Source organism: Monopterus albus, unplaced genomic scaffold (genome assembly GCF_001952655.1).
Source record: "Monopterus albus unplaced genomic scaffold, M_albus_1.0 scaffold271.1, whole genome shotgun sequence".
NCBI classification, from domain to species: domain Eukaryota; kingdom Metazoa; phylum Chordata; class Actinopteri; order Synbranchiformes; family Synbranchidae; genus Monopterus; species Monopterus albus.
The window spans coordinates 526,150-549,347 of record NW_018128151.1 but is presented as its reverse complement, the minus strand read 5'-3'; the positions used below and the strand labels follow the sequence as shown (position 1 = coordinate 549,347).

General features: G+C 42.5%; 1 protein-coding gene across 1 annotated transcript in view; it reads left to right on the top strand.

Annotated features, from left to right (window-relative positions):
* pkd1b (polycystic kidney disease 1b) overlaps positions 1 to 22,684 on the top strand; it is a 29,377-nt gene extending 6,693 nt beyond the window's left edge. The window contains 32 exon segments of the mRNA XM_020622019.1: positions 121 to 3,791; positions 3,960 to 4,112; positions 5,341 to 5,481; positions 5,869 to 6,151; positions 6,382 to 6,484; positions 6,655 to 6,783; positions 6,954 to 7,104; positions 7,222 to 7,359; positions 8,469 to 8,613; positions 8,705 to 9,415; positions 10,724 to 10,877; positions 10,973 to 11,228; positions 11,392 to 11,587; positions 12,659 to 12,826; positions 13,019 to 13,159; positions 13,452 to 13,662; positions 13,923 to 14,046; positions 14,460 to 14,603; positions 14,715 to 15,150; positions 16,158 to 16,230; positions 16,232 to 16,264; positions 16,354 to 16,568; positions 17,053 to 17,255; positions 17,345 to 17,542; positions 17,634 to 17,788; positions 18,372 to 18,572; positions 19,008 to 19,182; positions 19,280 to 19,462; positions 19,803 to 20,004; positions 20,099 to 20,285; positions 21,534 to 21,645; positions 21,720 to 22,684. Of these exon segments, the coding sequence (XP_020477675.1) occupies positions 121 to 3,791; positions 3,960 to 4,112; positions 5,341 to 5,481; positions 5,869 to 6,151; positions 6,382 to 6,484; positions 6,655 to 6,783; positions 6,954 to 7,104; positions 7,222 to 7,359; positions 8,469 to 8,613; positions 8,705 to 9,415; positions 10,724 to 10,877; positions 10,973 to 11,228; positions 11,392 to 11,587; positions 12,659 to 12,826; positions 13,019 to 13,159; positions 13,452 to 13,662; positions 13,923 to 14,046; positions 14,460 to 14,603; positions 14,715 to 15,150; positions 16,158 to 16,230; positions 16,232 to 16,264; positions 16,354 to 16,568; positions 17,053 to 17,255; positions 17,345 to 17,542; positions 17,634 to 17,788; positions 18,372 to 18,572; positions 19,008 to 19,182; positions 19,280 to 19,462; positions 19,803 to 20,004; positions 20,099 to 20,285; positions 21,534 to 21,645; positions 21,720 to 22,592 (10,265 nt within the window). The 3' untranslated portion in view covers positions 22,593 to 22,684.
* Positions 22,685 to 23,198: the final 514 nt, after the last annotated feature.

The following is a 23,198-nucleotide window of genomic DNA, read 5'->3' as shown; positions in this document are numbered from 1 at the left end:
TCTTTACACTGGCGGCATCTGGTGGTAGTATCAACAATGACACTGTAGTAGATACTGCTGTGTACTTACTATTCAGGCTACCAAGGTAAAATCCATTTAACTGTATTTTGTGCACTGCAGGTGACCATGCACTTCATGTTCAAGCTGTCAACCAGTATGACAGCACTCACACATCTATGAAGATAAACGTCCGTCCTCAGTTAAGTCACATCCACATTTCCACCTCCTCCCCAGTGCATGCTGTTAAACAGTTTCTCCCTCTGGAAGCATCTACAGAACCTTCCACTGATTTTGTTTTCTATACATGGGATTTTGGTGACGGCTCGAAAATCGTCCAAGGCTTCAACTATAGAGTCAACCACACTTTTGGATATGCTGGGGTTTATAATGTCTCACTTTGTGCCAACAACACCATTACTCTGCTGAGCACCTGGCTCATAGTGGAAGTCTTGGAGGAAATCTCTGGATTAACTGTCAGCTACAGTGGACCCAGTGAACTAAGCTCTGCTACAGAGTTCTCAGCTGAAGTTGCCACTGGTACCAATCTTATCTGGAATTTTGACTTTGGTGATGGGTCTCTGCAGGAAAACCATAGAGATGGTTCCATCTCCCACATCTATAAGTCTCCAGGGAATTATAGAGTAGATGTAACTGTCTCGAATTCTGTCAGCAAAGCTCATCAGTCTATCAATGTAGAGGTCTATAGTTTGGCTGTTAGTGGAATTCTCCCTACAGAATGCATCATAAATGGAAAGGACTCTCAGCTTACTGCTCTGGTGAACAGGAACGCATCCATTCTGACTTTCCATTGGCAGTTTGGAGATGGATCACCTTTGGCTGTAGCAACAGGAGAGTCCAGTGTTGTGCATTCATTTCCAAGTCAAGGGATTTTTAATGTTACTCTGACTGTGTTTAGTTCTGTTACATCTGTTTCATTTAGTACAAATATCTGTGTTGAAGCACCAATAGCCAGCATGGTGTTAAAGTCATCTCCGGATGTAGTGGCAGTAGGAGAACAGGTATGCTTCAGGGTGTTAGTTTCCCCTGAACAGATAACAGGTTACCACTTTAAGTGGTTTAGCAAATCCTCTAGTTTCGCTGCCAAGGTAGAAAACTCTCAGAAGTGTTTTGTCTTTAAAGATGAAGGTGTTGAAGATGTGTCAGTAACAGCAAGTAATAAAGTCAGCAGCAGAACAGCCACGACTAGTATCATCATTCAGAAACCTGTCAGTAAGCTTTCTGTGGTGCATGATAGTCGAAGTGATACACTGATAGTCAATACAGTAGTGTCATTTTGGGTTGCCAGTTGCGCTGGAAGCAACGTATCCATGCTGTGGGACTTTGGGGATGGCTCTCCGGTGGAGCAGAAGCTAAATGTGTCACATGTCTTTACTTCAACAGGCCAGTTCACAGTCGCCGCCACAGCATTTAACACAGTCAGCCGGGACTCTGTGACCCTGAAAGTGAAAGTTGTACTTCCTGTTTCAGACCTTTCACTTCACACCAACCAACCTTATGCTGTAGTAGGAGAAGAAACTCTTATAACAGCAGTTAGCAGTGCTCTCAGTAACACCAGTTACTATTGGACAGTGGATAATACAACTATATCCAAACAGGGGACCTGTCAGTCAAGATTTGTTTTTCCCAAACCAGGAGTGTATCAAGTGAGGGTTACAGCCCAGAACCTGGTGAGCAGAATGGAGGCAGCTATTATGATTGAGGTCTTTGAACGAATACAGGGTCTTCAAATTGAATGTCAGAGCCTGACAAACATGAAATACGTACCGACTCAAGTGAAACTGCTGTTTACTGCTTCAATCACCAAAGGCTCTAATGTCACATATCACTGGCTTGTCCCACAGAATGAAATAAAACTACCAATTTCTGGTGACGGAGAGCTTTTTCATCTGTTGGCTGAAACCCCCGGTGAGGTCTCAGTTCAGCTAAGAGCCTCAAACAAGCTGGGTGAGGCCACCAGCATTGTTTCTTTAGTGGCAGTAGAGCGTGTAACAAGTGCACACATTACAACACAATCAAACACTGTGACATTAGGCAAATTAGTGAATATCTCTGTATCTGTGGTTACCGGGTCAGATCTCAAGTACCTTTGGTATGTGGGCACAGATCCATCACCCCTGCAGACACACGCACCCTTTCTTCTCTATACTTTTACAAGTTTGGGCTACTGTCTTGTCAGAGTTTCTGTTGAGAATGTGCTCAGCCAGAGCACGGACACCACACAGTTTGTAGTCCAGGAGGAGGTCCAAGAGGTGGATTTTGCAATTGAAGAAATGAAACATCCATTTTATATCAGTACAAGTGCTGCTGTTTCACTCTGTGGACTTGTCCATAAGGGAAGTGATATGCACTGGGAATGGGAAGTTAGACGTGCCCAAACCAGGATCTTTGATGCTACTAATCAGACCTTTACCTACACTTTTCCACATGCTGGCATCTATCAAGTGTCTTTGAATGTGTCCAACTGGATAAATTGGCAAGCGGTTTCCCACAGCGTCACTGTCCAGGATGGAATTGAAGGTCTTCAGCTGAACATTAGCAAAATGTCCCTGTGCACTGAAGAAAATGTGACTTTTATTCCAACAGTCTCCAAAGGAAGCAACATAAGCTTTGTTATAACATTTAGAAACAAAGACTGGATTTATAGTCAAAGCATTCTTGAAGGGCAGTTCATCACATCAAGCCTTCCAGTTGGAAGGCATCTAGTTACAGTGAAAGCTTGGAACCAGGTCAGTAGTACAGAGGTGTCATCGAGCATATTTGTCATTGAGCACATTCAAGGTTTTCGACTTGTAAACTGCTGTTCCACTGCTCTAGAGGCACTGAAAGGAATTCATTTGAAGGCAGAAGTTGAAAGTGGGTTTCCAGTTAACTACATGTGGAAATTTCACATGGTGGGGTCGGAGCCCACATGGCTCACTGGCCAAGAATTGCTCTTTACTCCACCAGAGAGTGGATCATTCTCTGTCAGTGTGGTAGCTAGCAATGGAATCTGCTCCCACACACTTAATGAGACTGTTACAGTGGAGTGGCCTGTTAACAAGATCACATTTGTCTGTCATTCAGAGAGAATATTTGTTGGACACGCTGTGAGGTTTTCTGCCACAGTCAGTGGAGGAAGTAATCTCAGATACCTCTGGGAATTTGGAGATTCCACTGAACTACTGATGACAGAATCAAGTACAGTCAATCATACGTATTATATTCCTGGGAAATACAGTGTCACGGTCAAAGTACTCAACAGCGTCAGCCACGTGTCCACACATCTACACATCAAGGTGGAGGAGCTCCAGTGTTCCAGCCCTCAGGTCTCCCTGGTTCAAGGCCAGTCTACTATCTTCAGGTGTAGACCGAGTTTCTTTGAAGCAAGTGTGCACATCAGCTGCTCTGCTTACAAGGCCATGTACCTATGGGAGATCTTCAGGGATTCAGATTGTACCAGTGGCAACATAGATTTCTCAGGGAACAAAGTCATTCTTAGTAGTCAGGTGGATGCAACTTCACCAGGGCTCTTACTCCCGAAGCGTACTCTCAGTGTGGGACAGTATTGCCTAGTATTCATGGTTTCACTCCATGGAAGTCCTTTATTTGTTCAACGAAAGGCAAACATCACAGTCGTCCACTCCCCTTTGGTAGCTGTCATCAAAGGAGGCTCACACAGACTGTGGCCCAGCTTCAGCGACCTCATCCTGGACGGATCTGAGTCCCGTGACCCTGATGTAGAGCCAGGAGTGGAGGATACATTGCAGTATCACTGGACCTTCATCACAGCGGTAAAGGTCTCTTGATGTTGCAATAACCTTAGGGTAATGAAAGTGTGTTATTTCTTATTGTTATGAGTTCATTAAAGAAGTATAAGAAATTAAAACTAAATTCCAAAGTAGGAGGGAGTTGTATTAATTCTTGTTTCATTTCTCTTACATGTTTGTTGGTCTTTGCAGAATTCCACAGAGTCTCATTCCCTAAAGCAGCCTACTGGGAGCAGCAGCAGCAGAACAGCTGTACTCAGTACTCGGCTGCGTCCTGGAACAGTTTACGTTTTCACCCTCACTGTGCGCAAGACAGGGAGGAGACCTGTGTCTGTCAGTCAAACAGTAAGTATCTCCCAAAATCTCACCACTCTCACCTGATTTATGTTTGTACTTGTTTTTCACTGTTTTGTTATTGTTCTTGGGCAGTTCCACTGAGAAGAGCCATTGGTAGTGAATATTATTTTATAAATAAAACATTTGTGAAAAAAAAAAAAGCTTGGAATTGGCTCATCATTCAATTTAGTCACATAAAGCACACACAATATGGATCACAGTGATCTTCCTCAAAGAATTTTTAAATTCTAGGACCCTGTAAAGGCTCGACGTATTAATTGGCAGAGGTAAAACGAGTTATGTTACTTAGCTTTGTATTTATTTATTTAAAAGCTTTTCTTTCTTGTGAAGTACTGTATGAGCCTCAAACAATTATTCCAATTATACCAATCCGGAAGTGTCTCGATGGTGGAAGCGCTAACAACCTATAGACATCTGAAAGGTGTAAGGGGGGTCACAAGCCGAACAAGTGGGTTACTACTTGTGTAATCGGCATAATTGTTAAGAGTGTGTGCTATTTTATAAGCTTACTGTATGTTTTTATGTAAAACGTTAATGTGAACAATAAAGTAAAATAAATGTAGTGGATTAAAAAGTACATTTTCCTCTCAAATGTTGTAGAACAGTAAGTTTAAAATGGAAATAAAAAGTAAGTACATCATCTGGCAAATGAATGGCTTGACTTTGGTGCTCACACACACCTCTACCTGTCTCCTGTCAGAGGCGGAAGGTAACTAAATACATCTATTCAAGTGTTGTAGTTAAGTACAACTTTGAGTATTTTCATTTTCTGCTGCTTCATGCTTCACTACATTTCAGAAAAATATTGTACTTTGTACTCATTACATTTATTTGATAACTTGAGTTACTAGTGTAGTTCATTTTCTGAATGAGATTAATAAAACAAAATACAGTATAATCACTTTATTGGCCTTTGGTGTAAAATTCCAAATCTACCCAGTAGTATGTAAAGTACTTCAAGTATATAAGCATATAAGGTAAAACCTCTACCACTACCATTGTGATATACACAATAATACATCAACAACTATAATCAAATAATATTATACAATTTATGTAGATTGTGAAATTCTGCATAATCATGCCAATACCTTTGCACTTTTACTTAAGTAACATTTTAATGTAGGACTTTTACTTGTAACCGAGTATTTTTACACTGTGATATTGCTACCGTTAATAAGTGAGTACCTCTTCCACCACTGTCTCCTATCTGTAGGTGACTGTGATTGAAGCTCCGGTGCTTCCTGTAACTGTGGAGTGTGTATCCTGTTCTGGCCTCTCCTCTCTTCACCACATCAGTTACACCAGCCCCGTCATTCTTGCCGGACAGTGTGGACACTGTGATGACCAGGCTCAGGTAACTGTCCAGTCAGTTCTAAATATTTCAGTTCATCTTAAACCGATGTCTTGTGAAGAACACCCAAATGTTCAAAGTAATGGTAAAGAAACATATTATTTCTTCAAAATTTGACATGAAATTACAATGGCTTACTTTAAAGCCTTTTTGGAAAGTTCATTTGTAGCTGAGATCAGTACACATCAATGCACCCTCTAATTTTTGTGTTTATCTGCTCAGAGAATTAATTTCTTATTGAATATTTTAATATAAATCCAAAATTTGTTGTGCTTAATGAGGTAGATAAAATAACAATCCAATGGTTTATCTGCAAGCCAACAAATATACAAATACACAGACAATAAAACATTTGATGTTGTTATGATTCACGTGTTTGTCTTCTTGCAGTACGAATGGATTTCTGAAAGCGAGACCGGCATGATCCTTGACCTTGATGAGGTTTCTACGTCTACAGGAAGACATTCCCCTAACTTGGTGGTGCGCTCAGGTGTCCTGCAGCCAGGCCTGCGTTACACCTTCACCCTCAATGTATCCCAGCCTGGCAGAGGCCAGTGGGGCAGCACCAGCCTGGCAGTACTACCTAACAATCCACCACACGGAGGCCTGTGTGATCTGAGTCCAGAGTCAGATATACGTCTGCTGGAGACGGTGGTCACCTACAACTGCTCGGGTAACACTGTGGTATTAACAAAAGTGTCATAAAATCCAAATTGCATCAATGTGTTTGTCACTTTAAACAGAGATCATCATGCAGGCTTTTTTATTTGACAAGTGAGAAGAGTAAACCATCCTACTCCTTAATAAAGTTAATTAAATGAATTTAGAGTGCACATGTAGTCAGTTTATTGCTCATTAACTGTATTTGACTGTGTCTTACTAGCATCTGTTTTCTTTTGCCAGGGTGGCAGGAAGATGAAAGTGAGGCCTCTCAGCTGATCTATACCTTCCAGGTGGCACCATGCCAGCCCATTAGTAATGTGTGCCCGGTGCTCATTCTGTACAGGTGCATACAAACCTCAGCTTACAGATAGTAGTAGTAGTAGTAGTAGTAGACAAAGTCCTGACCTAAGTATTAAACCTCATTTAAAAGTATCATTTGAAGTTGCTTCCTGACCAGCTTGTCATCATGTAAGGTGATTGTGTTTGGTTTGTCCAACTGTCATTTCTTCCTAGGGGCATTCGTTCAACATTCGGCAGCCTGGTTCCAATGGGAAGTCCCAGGCTAGAAAATAACATGTCAGTTATCACAGTTACTTTGCTGGTAGAAGACCATCTGGGGGCAAAGGCCATTGCTCTGATCAGGTAACGTTTTGAGGCAGCTGGAATAAATATCACATTGCTGTTAGTTGTTAAATGCAGCACCTGTCACCATACTCCTTTTTCAGCGAGTGGTTAGGAAAACCGTTTGAGACATTATGCCACATGTCACATTTTAGTAGGTGCACATTTCCCTTGATTTTTACTCTACCCAGAAACTTGACTGTTGAAAATCCGGCAAGAAATGAAGCTGCCAGTCAGTGGCTCAGAAACGAGAGCCAGACAAAACTGTGGGCTTTGGTCCAGCACGGCAACCCTCAGGAGATCATCCCTTATTCCATCGCCCTCACTAGCCAGCTCAATCAGGTAGTGTGTCAGCAGCACATCTACTGTAATTTGCCAGTGCATGAAATGACATTTTGCTGTTTGGAGAATAAGAGAAGACTGAGTATTGGCCTGTGAGTTTAACCCCCCTGTCCACAGATGGAGTTCGGACAAAGTATCAGGGAGCTGACGGACAGGAGGGAGATCAGAGGAAATGTGACCCAAGCCCTGGCCTCACTCCGTGTGTCCTCCTTAATGGAGGTTGATCAGATTAGCTCAGCTTTAGCTCAGTCCACTGTAAGTAATCACCATCCAATGTTTCTTCTTATCTTTATCTTCTGAAATTTTAATGAATAGTTCAACATTTAGAGTAAGTTGAGAATATCAGTACCACATTGTTTTGTTAAATATGAAGCTATACTACAGCCAGAGGCCATTTGGCTTAGCATCGAGGCTGGAGGCAGAAGGAGACATCTAGTGTGGCTTTGTCTGAAAGAAATAAAATCCTCCTAACCAGGACATTTAAAGCTCATGAATTAACATGTTTTATTTTGTAAATACCAAACAGAAACTTTAGCGAAAAAGAAAAAAAAAACATTTTTTACACAAGGATGACCTGCTGCTTGGCTAGGCACAGTAACTTACTGTCGACTGCCTGGCAAGAAGCAGCTGGCAAGTTGATTTCTTCTAAAACAACAATTTGTAGTTTCTACACTTTTATGTACAGATTAAACATACTTGAGTTCTGAAAATCATTTTCGAGCTGAGGTTAACAATTGTTTAGGTCCTTTTGATGAAGGAAAGCAAAGCAACAAATTACTGAAAAAGTCTAGTTTGTGTTGGCCGCTACAAAGTATTAACTTAAGGGGGCTGAATAATTTTGCACGCCCAATTTTTCAGTTTTTTATTTGTTAAAAAAGTTTGAAATATCCAATAAATTTCGTTCCACTTCATGATTGTGTCCCACTTGTTGTTGATTCTTCACAAAAAATTACAGTTTTATATCTTTATGTTTGAAGCCTGAAATGTGGCAAAAGGTCGCAAAGTTCAAGGGGGCCGAATACTTTCGCAAGGCACTGTATATTGGACAGAGCCAGGTTTCCAGTGTTTGCGCTACACTAGGCTAACTAGATGCTGGCTGCTCTGATTTGAGCATGGTATCAATCTTCTTCAAATCTCCCCCAAAGGGCGAGTTAGTGTATTTTCCAAGATGTTGAACCCTTGCTTTAAGTATTGTGTTTGTATTAAAGCATTTTCCTGTGAAAGCTTGTACTCATACATGCAAATACAGACCAACAAACAGACCATACATTCCGACATTTGCTTCAAAATTTGCTCTATTTTCAAGTAAGTCACAGTTCCACCTTCACTTATGTCAAAATGTCTTGTTTCTTTTTTCATTCCAGGCTGTTCCTAGTGAGTTGGTATGTGAAAGCTGTCAGGAGAAGGTTCTGAAGGCTGTGGGAAAGATGATCCGTGTGATGGAGGAAGAGATGATTCCAGGTGTTTTGTCAGCTGTTGACACAGGAAGGAACATCCTTAACATCATAGGTGCTGGTCATCCACCATTTTCTGCTCCAGACTGTTACCTACTGGTTGTGCTTTACAAAACAGAAATCTTCCCTGTTCTCTGTGTTTGCAGGTAGCTCCCTGGCTGCTGTGTCTGAAGCAGGCAGTGCTTCCACTTCTCACCCAGCCTACTCAAGCACTTTGCAGTCAGCTTCCACAATCACCCTGACAGCGCTGGGGCACACAGGGGCGGTCATGCGCTCTCTGATGCGTTCACGTGTTCATGGCGAGGCCCCCCTCTTTCTCTCCACCCCTTATGTCAAGGCAGTTGGTTTCCAGGGAGACCCCTCTGACCTCCTCTGCACTCAGCAGTCAAACCAGTCCAAGCAAAACCAAATGTCCTCTCAGACATCATGGACAGACAGATCAGACTCATGTCGGTTTAGTATTCCCACCTCCCTTACTGCCCACTTGCAGAGTCAGAGGGCTGAGGTGGTGCAGGTAATGTTTAGTATGGAAGGAGCTCTAGAGTCCAACCCTCTGCGAACTGCAGCCAACTCTCCAATCACTACCAGTCTGGTTGCCATGGAGCTCACCACTCCCCAAGGTGAGCCCATATTCATCCAAAATCTGGACCCTGAACAGGCCATACTTCTCACCCTGCCCAACAAGAACCCTTTGGGCAGTGGGGGTGGAGATGGTAGGGCAGGTGATGCTGGGAATGGGACAGGTCTTACTGTAACACTCCCCAGTAAAGGACAGTTGAACTTCACAGTAAAAGTCATGGACGACCTGGATGAAAACGCAGGGTTATACATTTCCTTCAACTTCAGCCTTGCTTCAGGTACAGTCGATTATTTTGCTTTCTTTAGACTTGTTCTGCTTTCTCCGAGGGCCTGTACCATGAAGCAACATTTGTGGATTCGCCAGCTATCTTCTGGTTTAACTCAGGGTTTCTGGTATCATGAAGGTGGCTCACTTTTAAATGGTGGGAGCCTGTGCTGCAGACTGAGGATCAGACCAAAACCTTCAATAGCAATCCACGAGATCACTGGGAATATCCTATAGGATCCTGACATAGACAAGAGTTGACAATAATGTGACAAATGATCGCACTAAAGCACATAATTGGGATTATAGCTGCATTTTAATTGTTGCCTGCCAGGCTTGATGCTATTACACTCTTGTTCTACCACTGCAGCCCAGATTAATATGAGGAGACTCTGTGATGATAACTGAAAATAAAAACAAACCCATCTGATGTAATTTTTCAAAAACAAAATGCACACAGTATTAAATCTTCCCTATGAATATAAACCAACATTTTAGTCAGCCATTACAGTATCTACTTTTCTGCCTCTTTCTCATCTGGCAGCAGAGACAGTCTGATATTACTATAACATTTTTATGTGCATCAGATATCCATAATAGTTCATCATCAGACAAAACAAAAACCTCACTCTAAACTAAAGGCAATATATAATAATTTCTACACCTGTTTATAGCCTTAGCCTCACTTTTCTATTTGGAAAGTGTCCCTACCAGCTGGTGGCACAGTTTCATCCCATATCATATTAGGAGTTAGAGTATATCACATCCAGACTTAAAAGAACCAGCTGATAACCAGCTTCATGATCCACAGGGCGGCCATTGTTAGGCTCAGTGAAGCCAGACAAAGTAGAACTTGGTTCCTTATACAAGCCTCCGATCGAAACTTTTATATTCATGTGTTTTTACTTATAATACTTAGAAAGTCTGAATGTACATTTATAAATCCTCAGATCTGTATAGAGTTTATGCAGTTACATCCAAATTGTTTTAATTCAAGCACAGGTTACATGATTGCAGTCTTCTTCTTTCCTTGTTGGTGCGTTGCTGCATGTTTGGCATGTACTGTAACTCTTCAGTATTTTCTCACTGTTCTCATTATAGTGAGAAATGTTCATCACTATGAATGCAAACAGACTGGCTTCCCTGTTTTTCTTAACAGTTCTGGGGCATGTCAGCTGTCTAAAGTCACTTGTCAGACTGTTATTAAGCTCGATCATGCAGTGCCTATACAATTATTAATTCATTAACTTTGCTGTTTATCTGAGTTTTTGCATGAATTTTAAATTAAGACAACTGTTTTCAAACTGCATTATGCATGTAGGAGCTACTCCAGTGACACTGGGACATGTCAAGATAGAAGTGAGCTCTACAGTGCTGGGGCCTAATGCATCCCAAGATTCCCTAGTGAGAGAGTGGGCTCTCACTCTCTCTACTCCAGCCACCTCCACAGAGGAGACTATCTTCCTGTCTCCACTGTGAGTCATGGCTCTTTTCTGTGACCCAGTACTCGGTTTGATTGCCTGTTTTGATGAATACTTTACTCTCTGATTTTTTTTTTCTTTCACAACAGTGTAAACAGGACATACAAGACTCTTTTTGTCAACCTGACCTCATCTCTGGCTGATAGCGGTCCTGTCCATGCGTCAGTGCTTGCGTTCAGCTCTCTGTGCCAGTACTACAGTGTGAAGGAGAAGCGCTGGAGCAGTGAGGGCCTACAACCTCTAGAGGGCAGCACACTCCACAAGGCACGCTGTCTCACCCAGCACCTCACCATATTTGGGGCCAGTTTGTTTGTTCATCCTGGGGCTGTTGTTCTGCTGCCACCGGTATGTGAGAACATAACGTCATTGTATTATTCAGTGTATACTTTTAAAAGCATTTATTGTTACACTGCAAACACTTGACCAAGGAATAAACTCACTCTATTTCTCAACTGCAACTTCTCAATGCTTTTTTCATTATTCCTCTGTCCATGTTGTATCTCTGCAGTCAGACGGGCCCATGCGTAACTTGGTGGTGGGGATTGTGTGTGCTATCCTGGTTCTGACTCACCTGCTGGTGGGGCTCATGGCCCATAAACTGGACCACTTAGACAGCCTGAGGCTGAGCCTGGTTCCTCTGTGTGGGCGGCCGGGGCTGTACCACTACAGAGTGCTGGTCAAGACTGGCTGGAAGCAAGGAGCAGGTCAGCCAAGGAAAAGTTCACAGAGATGTGCACTGATGCCATAACATTATGACCACTGACATGTGAAGCTGATAACATTGATTATCTCATTACATTGGCACATGACAGTGTGTGGGGTATATTAGGGAGTAAGTGAACATTCAGTCCTTGAAGTTGATGTGTTGGAAGCAGGAAAAATAGGCAAGTGTAAGGATCTGAGTGACTCTGACAAGGGCCACACTGTGATGCCTGATGACTGGGTCAGAGCATCTCCCACACTGCAGGTCTTGGTGGGTGTTGTTGGTCTGCAGTGGTTAGTAGCTACCAACAGAGTCTGATGAAGGACAAACAGGCGACAGGGTCATGGACGCCCACAGTTAGCTGATGATGAGGTTGACCTACTGTAGATTAAACTTTTAACAAAAGATTCCATTTTGTTTGAATCTTTGTTAAAATGGTTCATGATGAGATATACTGTACATTGGTCTCTATGAAGAGAAAGATTCAGTGTCTGCAGTGGTTAGTAGCTACCAACAGAGTCTGATGAAGGACAAACAGGCGACAGGGTCATGGACGCCCACAGTTAGCTGATGATGAGGTTGACCTACTGTAGATTAAACTTTTAACAAAAGATTCCATTTTGTTTGAATCTTTGTTAAAATGGTTCATGATGAGATATACTGTACATTGGTCTCTATGAAGAGAAAGATTCAGTGGCTGTAGTGGTGATATCACCCCTAGAGTGGGGAGGCTGTTGAATGTGTCTAAAACATTATCTCTAACTCGTCCTCATGACCACAGGCTTCACTCCTTTTACATATGCTTTTCACTGAATGGTCGACACATCTGTGCTCTTCCTGACAGTATAAATATGGAAGCAAACAGATTGACAGAAGATGCACAGTGAGCTACAGAGTGACATGAGTGCCACCAACTGCCACATTGACTCCTGTGTACATAGAATTAGGCAGGTGGTCATAATGTTAGGGCTGATCTTTGTAAAATAAGTGGACATAAAATATAAGTAATAAAGGCATTATCATGCTTGAATTTCTGAAACCTCAAACTGATGTAACTGTACTGATTAATCAGGCACCACCGCACATGTTGGCATCAGTCTTTATGGCATGACCAAGAGCGGCTCTCGCCATCTGCAGAGGGACGGAGCATTTCAGCGTGGCAGCCTGGACCAGTTTCACCTGGAGACAGATGAGAGTCTGGGGGAAGTTTGGAAAATTCGCATCTGGCATGACAACACAGGTACATGGTAAACTGGTATCAGCAGGTCTGTGTACTTATAATCACATCCTGCTACATGTAGATGTAAAATCCCAATTCTCATCCCGGAAACAACTCGAGTCCATCGGTAACTATGTCATTAAGCAAAGGCTCAAACCCCCTGCTCACTGAATCAGTGCAGCTGTGATGGGGATATCATATTTGTAAATGCAGGTCTCGACCCATCCTGGTACGTTCAGCATGTGGTGGTGTGGGACCCTCAGACAGACCACATGTTCTTCTTCCTGTTGGATGATTGGCTCTCTGTGGAGAATGCAAAGAACAGCACTGTGGAGAAGGAAGTTCTAGCCTCATGTAAGCCTATACATATGACTTTCAACATCTCATTACCACATGTCATGCTATTTGGTATTCTTCTAGCATAAAGAACTGGTAAATGGCAGTTTGTGTTCAGTGGAAATCATCTTTTTTTCTTGTGATTCTACATGAAAAACAAGCAAAGCAACTCTCAGTTCTGGCTTTTTTTTGTCACAGTCCCATACAACCAAACAGTGACCTTCATTCCCATCCATCTTTTGTTAAAAATGACATCTGGTGGCTGTGCCAAGTGTGTTTTTCTTTCAACCTTTGAATTTATCCTCCTCAGGTCCTGAGGAACTTTTTCAGTTCCGAAGGGTCCTCACCTTGCAGCTGATGTATGGGATGATGGAACGCCACATGTGGCTGTCACTATGGGAACGTCCTGTTCACAGTCATTTCACCAGGGGTCAGAGGGTAACTTGCAGTGCCCTCATGCTGCACCTCTACCTTGCACTGGGGGCTCTGTGGTATGGGGCTGTGGGCTCAAAGGGGTACAGGTAAGATGGCTTATAGGCCTAAAATCCTCTAATGGCAGGGAATTAGCATTGTAACAAATATTAGATAAAGTAGTATGTAGTGTTGAATTGCATATATAGCAATGTTTTGTAGTATTAATTAGTTAATTATTCATTCATTAACTGCCCATTCAAGGGGATGTTATACTTTTTGCAAGTAAGTTTATTTAAGTGAATACAGCAGCAGTGTGTCAGAAGCTTTGCACAGCTAACGCTGAAACTGTGTGTTGCTTTTGCATAAGTGGTCCAGTGTCAGCCCAGCTGCTGGTTAACGTGGAGATGGTTGCCGTGGGGATGATTCTTGCCCTGCTGGTGTTTCCTCTCCAGTGTTTTCTTTGTTTCCTGTTTAGACAAACTCACAGTCAGGTAACTCACACAACTTAAAGCTGATTTATTTTCAGAATACATTTTTCTGCTGAAAAGCACTGTCCTCATACGGGGACAGGCCACTTTAATAGGTACACCTGTACAATTGTATGTTGTTCAGTGCAACATTTCTGCCTTAACATCTGTGTTTATGAAGTTCAAATTGTTTCAGTTTTTGGTGCAATTGTCATACATGTATAAGTTTATTTATATGTGTATTATTGAAGTCATAGTTAAAGGTGATGTTGTACTGGACTACATTCTATTCAGAGGTGTTCCTAATATTCTGACCCTCTCATGTATGTAGCTAGGGAGGGCAAAGATTTAGAGACAACCTTAATATGGTTTCTAGATGTCTCCAAACTATAACATGCAACAGTTTGTTGTAATAATCTATTGGCTTTTTAACCCAGGTAACTGTGGACATGTCGGTTCCTCCTTCTCCTGTTTGTCACTCTGTGGAGATGGACGTCTACCTTGGCCAATCAGAGCTGTCCGGCCCCTCCTTCCTGTCTCTGTCAGACTCTTCCAGCCCAGTCCGTGACAGTCCTACATCTGTGAGAACACACACACACACAAATATTGATGCACACATACTAGCAGTTGTTCTTCTGCTCCTATCTCATTTCTTGGAATCACATTCTGATTGTTCTTTTGATTGTCTCTAGTTACTGGATAGCAAGGCATTAGACTCCAGTATGTTGGACTTCTGGGCTGCCTCTGGCTTGGTGCCCCAGCCAGATGGAGCATGTCACGACAAAGGTGTGGTAGCATGGCCATCCTGTGACAGCCTCCTTAACCGACCAGTGAGCTCATATTCCAGCAGGATGACCCCAGACCATGACCTCTGCAAGGCTTCTTCTGCTCTGGGTACTACACACCCGCTAAAGAGAAAAAAGGCCCTTATGCAGCTGTGCCTGGCGTCTCCCTTCTCTCCTGACAAACCCACTGCTCCTGTCCCTTCACCTTGCAAATATCCCCATTCAAAAGACACTTCAGACTCTAATTACTCCCCTACTGCACTGAGCCAGGAGATCGTCACTGAAAACGCAAACCTGGTTCAAGTTCACAAATGCAATCTGACAACATTTCTGACTCTGTCTGGTAAGAAACAGTTAAAGTCAGAAGTCCTGTTGTTGTGGAACCTGACCTGGGCCAGTATTGGTCAGGCACACACTAGTGATGGTCCCCTAATCTTCTGCTAAAAACACTCAAAGTCTCTTTGGTCTGAAGCAAGGCATACAATTATTGCAAAAGGCAAATGGCATTATCTCCATTTCTGGTTCACAAAGCAGAGCAGTGGACAGAGCTCCTGCAACATCTTTTATACTGTCTATAAGCACCTTCTGGTCTAAACACACTCTACCCTACCTTTCTCTTTTTGACTCCCGGTGCAATAGACACCATTGTATTTGAACCTAGAGAGGTCACACTTGGTGACCTGTTCAGAAGCCATAAAAATAAAACAAATAAGTTTAATAAACATGCAAGTGACATAACAGCAGCTCACATGATGATGGACATTAATAATGAGCAAACACTACCTTCTTGACACCTGTCTCTAATTAATGATACCTCCAAATATCACAAACATGCTAAAAGACCATTAAGTTGATTAAAATGTAACAAGCAACACATCACTCTGTCATACAAATACAGTATGTCCAACCCATCACAAAGTGATACGCAGACACATTAACCTGTCAAAGAATCTTAAAAATAGTAAACATTAAAACATTAATGTTATTTTTATTTCTCTTCCTCTCTGAGGTGCAACAAGTGTCCCAGTGTTTCCATCCAGTCTGGGTAGCTGTCCAAGTAATAGACTGATATGTTTTTCCTCTCTCTTGCCTGCTTTAAGGCTACTAGGGCTCATCTCCTGCTCAACTTTCTCACCTCTGCCTGAATCACCATCAGCCTTGTATACAACAATAAAAGTAAAATAAATGTTAAAGTAAAATTAAGTTAAATATAATAAATATAATGAATAGATGAGAAAAAGACAAATCTAGTACCTTAACCCTCTTGGTGTCCCACGCTGCTCTCAGAAATTTGAAACTTGTTCTCGAAAATGCACTAATCTGATTGTGTATTTATGTCCGTGGCGCCAGAGGAGGATCTCCTGATGTCTATAGCAGCAGCAGAGGACACAGCAGATATAACCAGCAGCAACTCGGACAGCGGCTGGGGCTAAAACCACATCCTCATTCTCTACCACGTACGTTTCCTCTGTGAATCCTGCAGATGCCCTTTCATGCAGTTCTGTGTTGCTCAAACCGCTCTGTATTACTGTGTTGTACTTTCTAGCCGGAGCACCTTCTGCAGCAGCTGGTCAGATCAGAGTGAGGATAAGTCTTTGTATGGTGCAGATGTCTACAAACCAGATTCACAGTCCTGTCCCTCGCTGTATAGGACAGGACTCTACAAGTGTCCCTCTGTCTTGTCTGTTGACTCAGTGGCCAGCACCTTCCTGCCAAGCCCTTCCCCTGACTCTGCATGCTCCTCCTCTACCACACGCATAGGTACCATTCATTCTCAACCACTTTTGTGTTAGATGCGTTCCCTACAGCCCTGTCAGATGAACCCAAGCACACTTTCACTGATCCTGCATATCATGTTCAACATGTGTTCATCAGAATTTATTTTAAAATTTAAATTATGTGGTACATACAAAGTGATTGTGGAAATGGCAACAGTGTTTTAATAACTGGTTGAACAACCTTTGGCAGCATTAACCTCAAGCAAATGCTTCCTGTAGCTGTGGATTAGACCTGCACCCACCATCACTTTGTACTGTGTGTTTCATGGGTCTGTACAATAAAGACATGAAACATCAGGACTGTTTGTGTTTTATCGGCTTAGAAATGTTGTGTTTGATGAAATTTGTGACCTTGGTGAAGATCAGATCACATTTCATGACCAATTCATGCAGAAAACCAGGAAATTGCAAATAGTGCCATTACTTTTTCTTGCGACTGTATCTCTTGTTCAATTCCCCCACTGTAGGTGTTGCTCGAGGTCAGCCCAACTGGCTGCTCCCTCCCAGGGCACTATGTGTGATCTACCCCATATTGGTAGTGCTACTGGGAGCCTGTTTGGCTGTGGTCGGACTCTACGGTAGCTTTTTTCCCAGAACTGTAGTCCTCATGTGGCTGGTATCGGTTCTCTGTGCCTTCCTCACCTCTGCTCTACTGCTGGAGCCTCTCAAGGTGAGTTCAAACATGTCTTCCAATTAATTCCTTTCTTAGACCTGAGGTGGATAATTCCTTTGATTAACATCTCCAATTTCCTCGCCTAGGTGTGTGTGCAAGCTTTGATCTACACTGCATTGTGGAGGCCTGCGGATCCAGAGGTGGAGGAGCAGTTGGCTCGGGAGACCACTGTGGTGAGGGCGTTTGGAGAGCACTGCAGGAAGGTTCGACCACCATGTGGCTACGGGCTGATACAGGCTAAAGAGGAGGCCCGCAAAGTCCAAGCTCTGCGATCACTCATGAAGGTGAGAGGAAAACCAAGCTTTAAAGTTTAGTGGTCGTTTGTTTCCAGAAGTATCAAATTTGTGTTTGTTTTTCTCTGCATCTTTTTTGCAGCACTGCATTTGTCAGCTGTTGTTTCTGTTGCTGGTGCTGATGGTGAACTACCAAGACAGCGTAGAGCAGAGCCAGGGCAGACTGCTGCACTCTGCCGTCACACGCCATCTTCACACAACACACCCAGGGGCTCCTAACCTCAGCTCACTCAGAGAGTAAGGACAACGTCTACAGTAGCTTTGTGTTGCCAAAACTCACAGGCACATGCACAGTGTGATGTGTGTTATGAGGAAAAAAACTTGAGCACAGGATTCTGCTTGTTCCACTAGACATAATATAATGACTTGTTTTGATAAAGATGGTCAAGTGTGCACAGGATTTGCATTGTCCAACCTCAGTGAATGTGGCTACTGTGAAGAACTAAGAAAAGGTTTTTTACTCTCACTCTGTTTACTGTTATGGTAAATTAACTGCACATCATCGAATCCTGTAGAAAAAAGAAAGCATTCATATATCTTTCACTGTATTTAGTTGTTCTGGAGTAATCAGTGTATTTGTTATTTTTAGCTGTAAACTAAAGCACATTTGCTACCCTAGTGAGTATTTACAGCACAGCATGATGATAAACTGCAGTGTTTGAGTTTACAGCACAGCATGATGATAAACTGCATTGTTTGAGTTACAGTAACTGCAATGAAAGAACACGTTGTGCACTGCAATATTATGGCTCAGTGATGCTTTTAATACTTTTCTGACATACAGCATACATAAACTTGTATTCATTCCCCTTTTATCCAGCTGGTCAAATGCAGAGCGGTGGCTCGACCATACCTTGGTGCCACACCTACACCAAAACCCTTCACTGCCTCTCGTAGGGTTACCACAGCTGCAGTACACACATACTCTCGGCCCTGTGGCAGGTGTCCTTCTGGGAAACAGCAGCGTAATGACACGCCAGCTCCTTGCTGACCTGCACATGTCAGACTGGAGCAAGAAGCAGTGAGTGGATTTGTTCATTAAAACCATTCAGTTGTTCAGAGGTTGATTCCTTTGAGATGAACAAAGTATCTAATTACTGTACTTTGTTGAAAGTAATGAGGCATGTCACCCCATCAGAACTTGCCAAAAGGCAAAATAATGCAACTTCTTTTCTTTGGAGAACAAATGTGGCAATATCTTAAAATATTATTTGCATAATATGATGTAATTTTCTTGTGTAGATTACAAACTGTTTTGCATATTAACACACCCTCCTTCTTGTGTAATTTTTGGTTTTGTTAGGACGGTCTTAACACTTAAGCCAAATGTGTTTTAATTTGAGTTTTATACATTATTATACTCAGTTGATGTTTATTAAGTAAAACTGTTTAAAAGTTGCTCATTTTGATTTGATGCTTTCTAATGATGTTCTTTTAATCTTTCCTTCTTTTTCAGGTTTAAATCTCTTTCTGTTGATTTCACACACTACCACAGAGAATCTGGTTTATTTGTATGTGTGTCCATACAGCTAGTATGGGCTCAGTCGCAAAGAATAACTCCCCTCCTCTCCATCCATCCACTCCTCATCCCATCATCATTCTCTGGGCTGGAGCTCCAGATGGCACTTATGGTAACTTTTAAAGTTAATGAAGAGATATTCATCATATTATTAAGCAAAGGATTCAGAAATCATTGAAGTGATAAACTCATACGGCATTGTACTGCAGGTTGTCCTTCTCATCTCGGCTCTCCTCATCTTGTTTGGGGAGCTGTGGTGCATGGCTACAGAGCATGCTCAGTATCTGCATCAATTCAGACCCTGGTTCCAGCTCCTCCTGGCGTTATTGTCACTGGCGACTGCCATCCTGCAGTTCCGCTTCCTGTCTCTTTCCTCTTCATGTGTTTCCAAGGTGAACAACAACAAGAAAAGACTAGAAATCTTTTTGTATCCACTGACATTATGTGCCACATCAGTGTAAACTGAGCAGGCCCTTGCAAGCTCAGTGAGACAAATTTTGACTAATGTGCTGCCTGGACTTAGTAGTAAACAAAAATAATAATAGTTTAAAAAAGATTATTTAACATAATGTATTGTTTGATATATACCATCTAGCTTCGGTCCAAACCAGATGACTTCATCAACTTCCACAGTGCTGCCCTTCTGGCACAAAGGTCTTCTCAGTGTGCAGCTATCCTGCTCACTGTGCTTGTTCTGAAGGTACATGAAAACACTGCTTTTATTGTTATGAGACAACAGTCATCCACAGCTTTACCACTGTAATGGAACTCTGCTCATTTCCACTTCTGGGTGTCCCAGCTGCTGAGAACCTTAAGGTTTGTGCGGAGGTGGGTGGTGATAAGCAGAGTGCTGCTGAGAGCCTTGAGGGAGCTGTGGGCTCTGAGCGCCTTACTGCTGCTGCTGCTGATGCTCTGCACTCACCTCGGAAATACGGTACACAAAGAAAAGCTCAACTTTATAGAATGTTTATAAAGAAGAAGTGTACTTGATATAGCTTTGTCTTTGTATCAGCTCTTCTCGAGTTCAGTGGAAGGTTTCTTATCTGTGCCCGAGGCCAGCGTGTCAGTGTTGTCCATCCTGCGTGGCCGAATGGTTCTCCAAAGAGTATGCAGGGTTCACCCATTACTGGGCCCCCTCTATGGGCTACTGCTGATGGGGGGAGGTCTCTGGCTCTTGGCCAGACTCTGTGGAGCTGTTCTCATTGGTACATACAGGTACACAATATAACCTATGTGTATATGTGGGTAAGATTGATGATCTATGTTATTTGCAAAATTATGAATGTGGAGTGACTCACTTTAAACCTTGTTGACTTAAGAAATGTGTAAATAAGTAGCAGAACAGTTTTTCAGATACAGAGTCTACAGCCATACTGCCAGGTCCGTGAGGCTGTACAAAGGCCCTGTCTTGGTTTTAGCTGAGTGGTAAGGTCAGCATGCTAAAGTGTGCAAACTGAAAGTGTTCACATCCTAATATTGAGCATGTTCACTAACTTAGTTTAGCATGTTAGCATTCTAACATTTGCTGATTATAATTGAACAAAAACTGCTGTATGCTAGATGCTGATGGGAATAACATTAGTTCTGCAGGTGTTTTGATCATAAACCAGTTGATCAAGGGCTAAAATTTGACCTGATGAGCATTCATTTCTAAACCGTTATTTACAGCAAATCCATCCACTAATTGCTGAGACATTTCTATCAGAGCCACATATTTCAGCCTTGTGGTGGCATTGCAGGAAAAGTCAGGGGATCACCAAATGGTTTACAAAAGTCATTACTCTACTTCCTCTGGGAGCTGTGACAGATAAAATCCATCTAGTAGATGTTCTCATACTAGATTTCACAGGATGAGTGACAATTTTCACTTGCTGGTGGCATTAGATGAAATGTCAGGGGAAAGTTAAAGTTCATTCTCATTAATGCATTTCATCAAATGAGAGATGCACCAATTGTAGCTTTCTTGGCTGATTCCAAATTCAGATTTTTCCAATTTATCCAATCCAATTTTCTTTCTTTCTAAGAACCATAATTGACAGCATGTAGTTGTGTAACTTTTCTTTAATGAAAAATAAAATCGTAATAAAAATAAACCTCCACGTAACCATGGAAGTGCATCTACACAAATGAGTACATGAGCGTGAGCCTTGCTCGATGTGCACAACACAAATGAGTACATGAGCGTGAGCCTCGCTCGATGTGCACGTGAGATGCTACACGCTGCACAAGCTATGCTTTCAGCCTGTGCCACTATGTACACAACATGAACTGTCACCCCTCTGAATCTGAATCTGCCTCTGAATTGGCACAGAATCGAATATCTTGGCGTTATCAGTCGGTCACTGGTCAAGGCCGACCACGCTGAAAACCACTCATTTTTGATCTGTTTGATCAGTACATCTCTACATCAAATAGTTCTTGAGATACTTGAGTTTCATTGCTAACTGTTGCTGTGTCCTGAAGGACAGAACGGGCTAAGCTGTACCATCCAACCATTGAACCACAGGATTATGAGATGGTGGAGTTTTTCATCAAGAGACTCAAGCTGTGGATGGGACTCACCAAGGCCAAGGAGGTTAGACAGTTGTAGTGCACTGAGCATTGGGTAATTGAGGTTGGTCATTTCACACATTTATTTTTTCTTTCCAGTTCAGGCACAGGGTGAAGTTTGAAGGCATGGACATCCCTCCTTCCAGATCCTCCCAGGAATCTCGTCTCTCCACTCTCTCCTCCACCCTCCTGTCCTCCCACTCCCCTTCCCTGTCCAATTCATTTTCCTCGCCCAGTCCCCTGTCCTCAGCTCTCTCTGTAAGGTCTGAGGACTCATCTGTGTCTGAGCCTGGATTCGATGTCCAACCCTACCTGGATCGCTTGGTGCCCTGTGTCAGTGCTCTGCTGTCTTGTTTTGACCGCGTCAACCAGACAAGTGAGGATGTTTATGACCTGGAAATGAAGCTAGTGGAGTCTCAGACCAGGAGAAGGAAGAGGTGGATCACTAACAAAGAGAAAAGAATAGAAAGTTTCAGAGAGTCAGCAAAGTCAAAGGAACTGGAGGGAGAAGGAAAGGTAACGAGAGAAGTTAGAAAAAGGAAGACAGGTTTCCTTTACACCAAGCCAAGAGTCTCCCTCCCATCATCCTTTTCTTTCAATTTCTCCACACTTCCCTCCTCTGCTGCATCCCCCTGCTCCTGCTCAGAGTCTGAGTCAGTCCTACCTCAGATGTATAGTGACAACCATACTTCAGAAGCAGTCACACCCATGTCTGGAATCTATGGTTTGTATCCTGCAATTTCTTCTGGGTTTAGACAATTCCCCAGAAGAAGAGCTTGGCATTCTGGGAGCTCTCATTCAGCTGACGCAGCTCAGAGGGCCTTCCAGTTCCAAGGATCTGGAAATGGAGGAGAAAATGTAACATTCATGAAATGCAGACCCAGGACTGAAGAGGGGGTCAAAAGGCGTATCAGTGATGGAGTCCCTGTGAAAAGGAAGGCTTGGATCTGTGAAGAACCAGAGACTGAGTAAAACTGGAAGTAATGTTAGCTCTCAGATCCTGTTCTCACTGGATCTGTGTAGAGGTTGTGACCTGATCTGACTGTAGTGGACTGAAGCTACTGTACTTTGGCACTGCCAGTGTTGAGGAGTAAGCTGCCTTATATGCTTATAATTTGAATTACTCTACTGTATGTATTGCTGGAGAATGTGATTATCTCACCGAGGATCAATAAAGTCTTATGATTTAAGTGCATTTTGTAATATTCATCTTATTCTGAGGGAAAAAACTAGTAACTAAAGTTTTCAAATAAATGTATTGGAGTAAAAGTATAATGATGTCATCAGGGTTTGCTTGGCTTAGACTCGATGACTGATTTTTAAAATAAAGCCTATCTATACTTGGTCATATGAAGTGACCATAGGGCCTGAAATTCAGTGCATCATATCTCATTCTTTCATACATATACTGTAACAGGAGAACAGTGTTCTGCAGTTTCCTACTGCATGTACTTGTATTCTTGTTAACATGTTTGCTTTAAACGATAACACATCCCAATGAATATTTTATCAGCAGTAATTCATATTTCCTAAATGAAAAAGCCTTGATAGAAGATTAAACACGATAATGTGGTAACA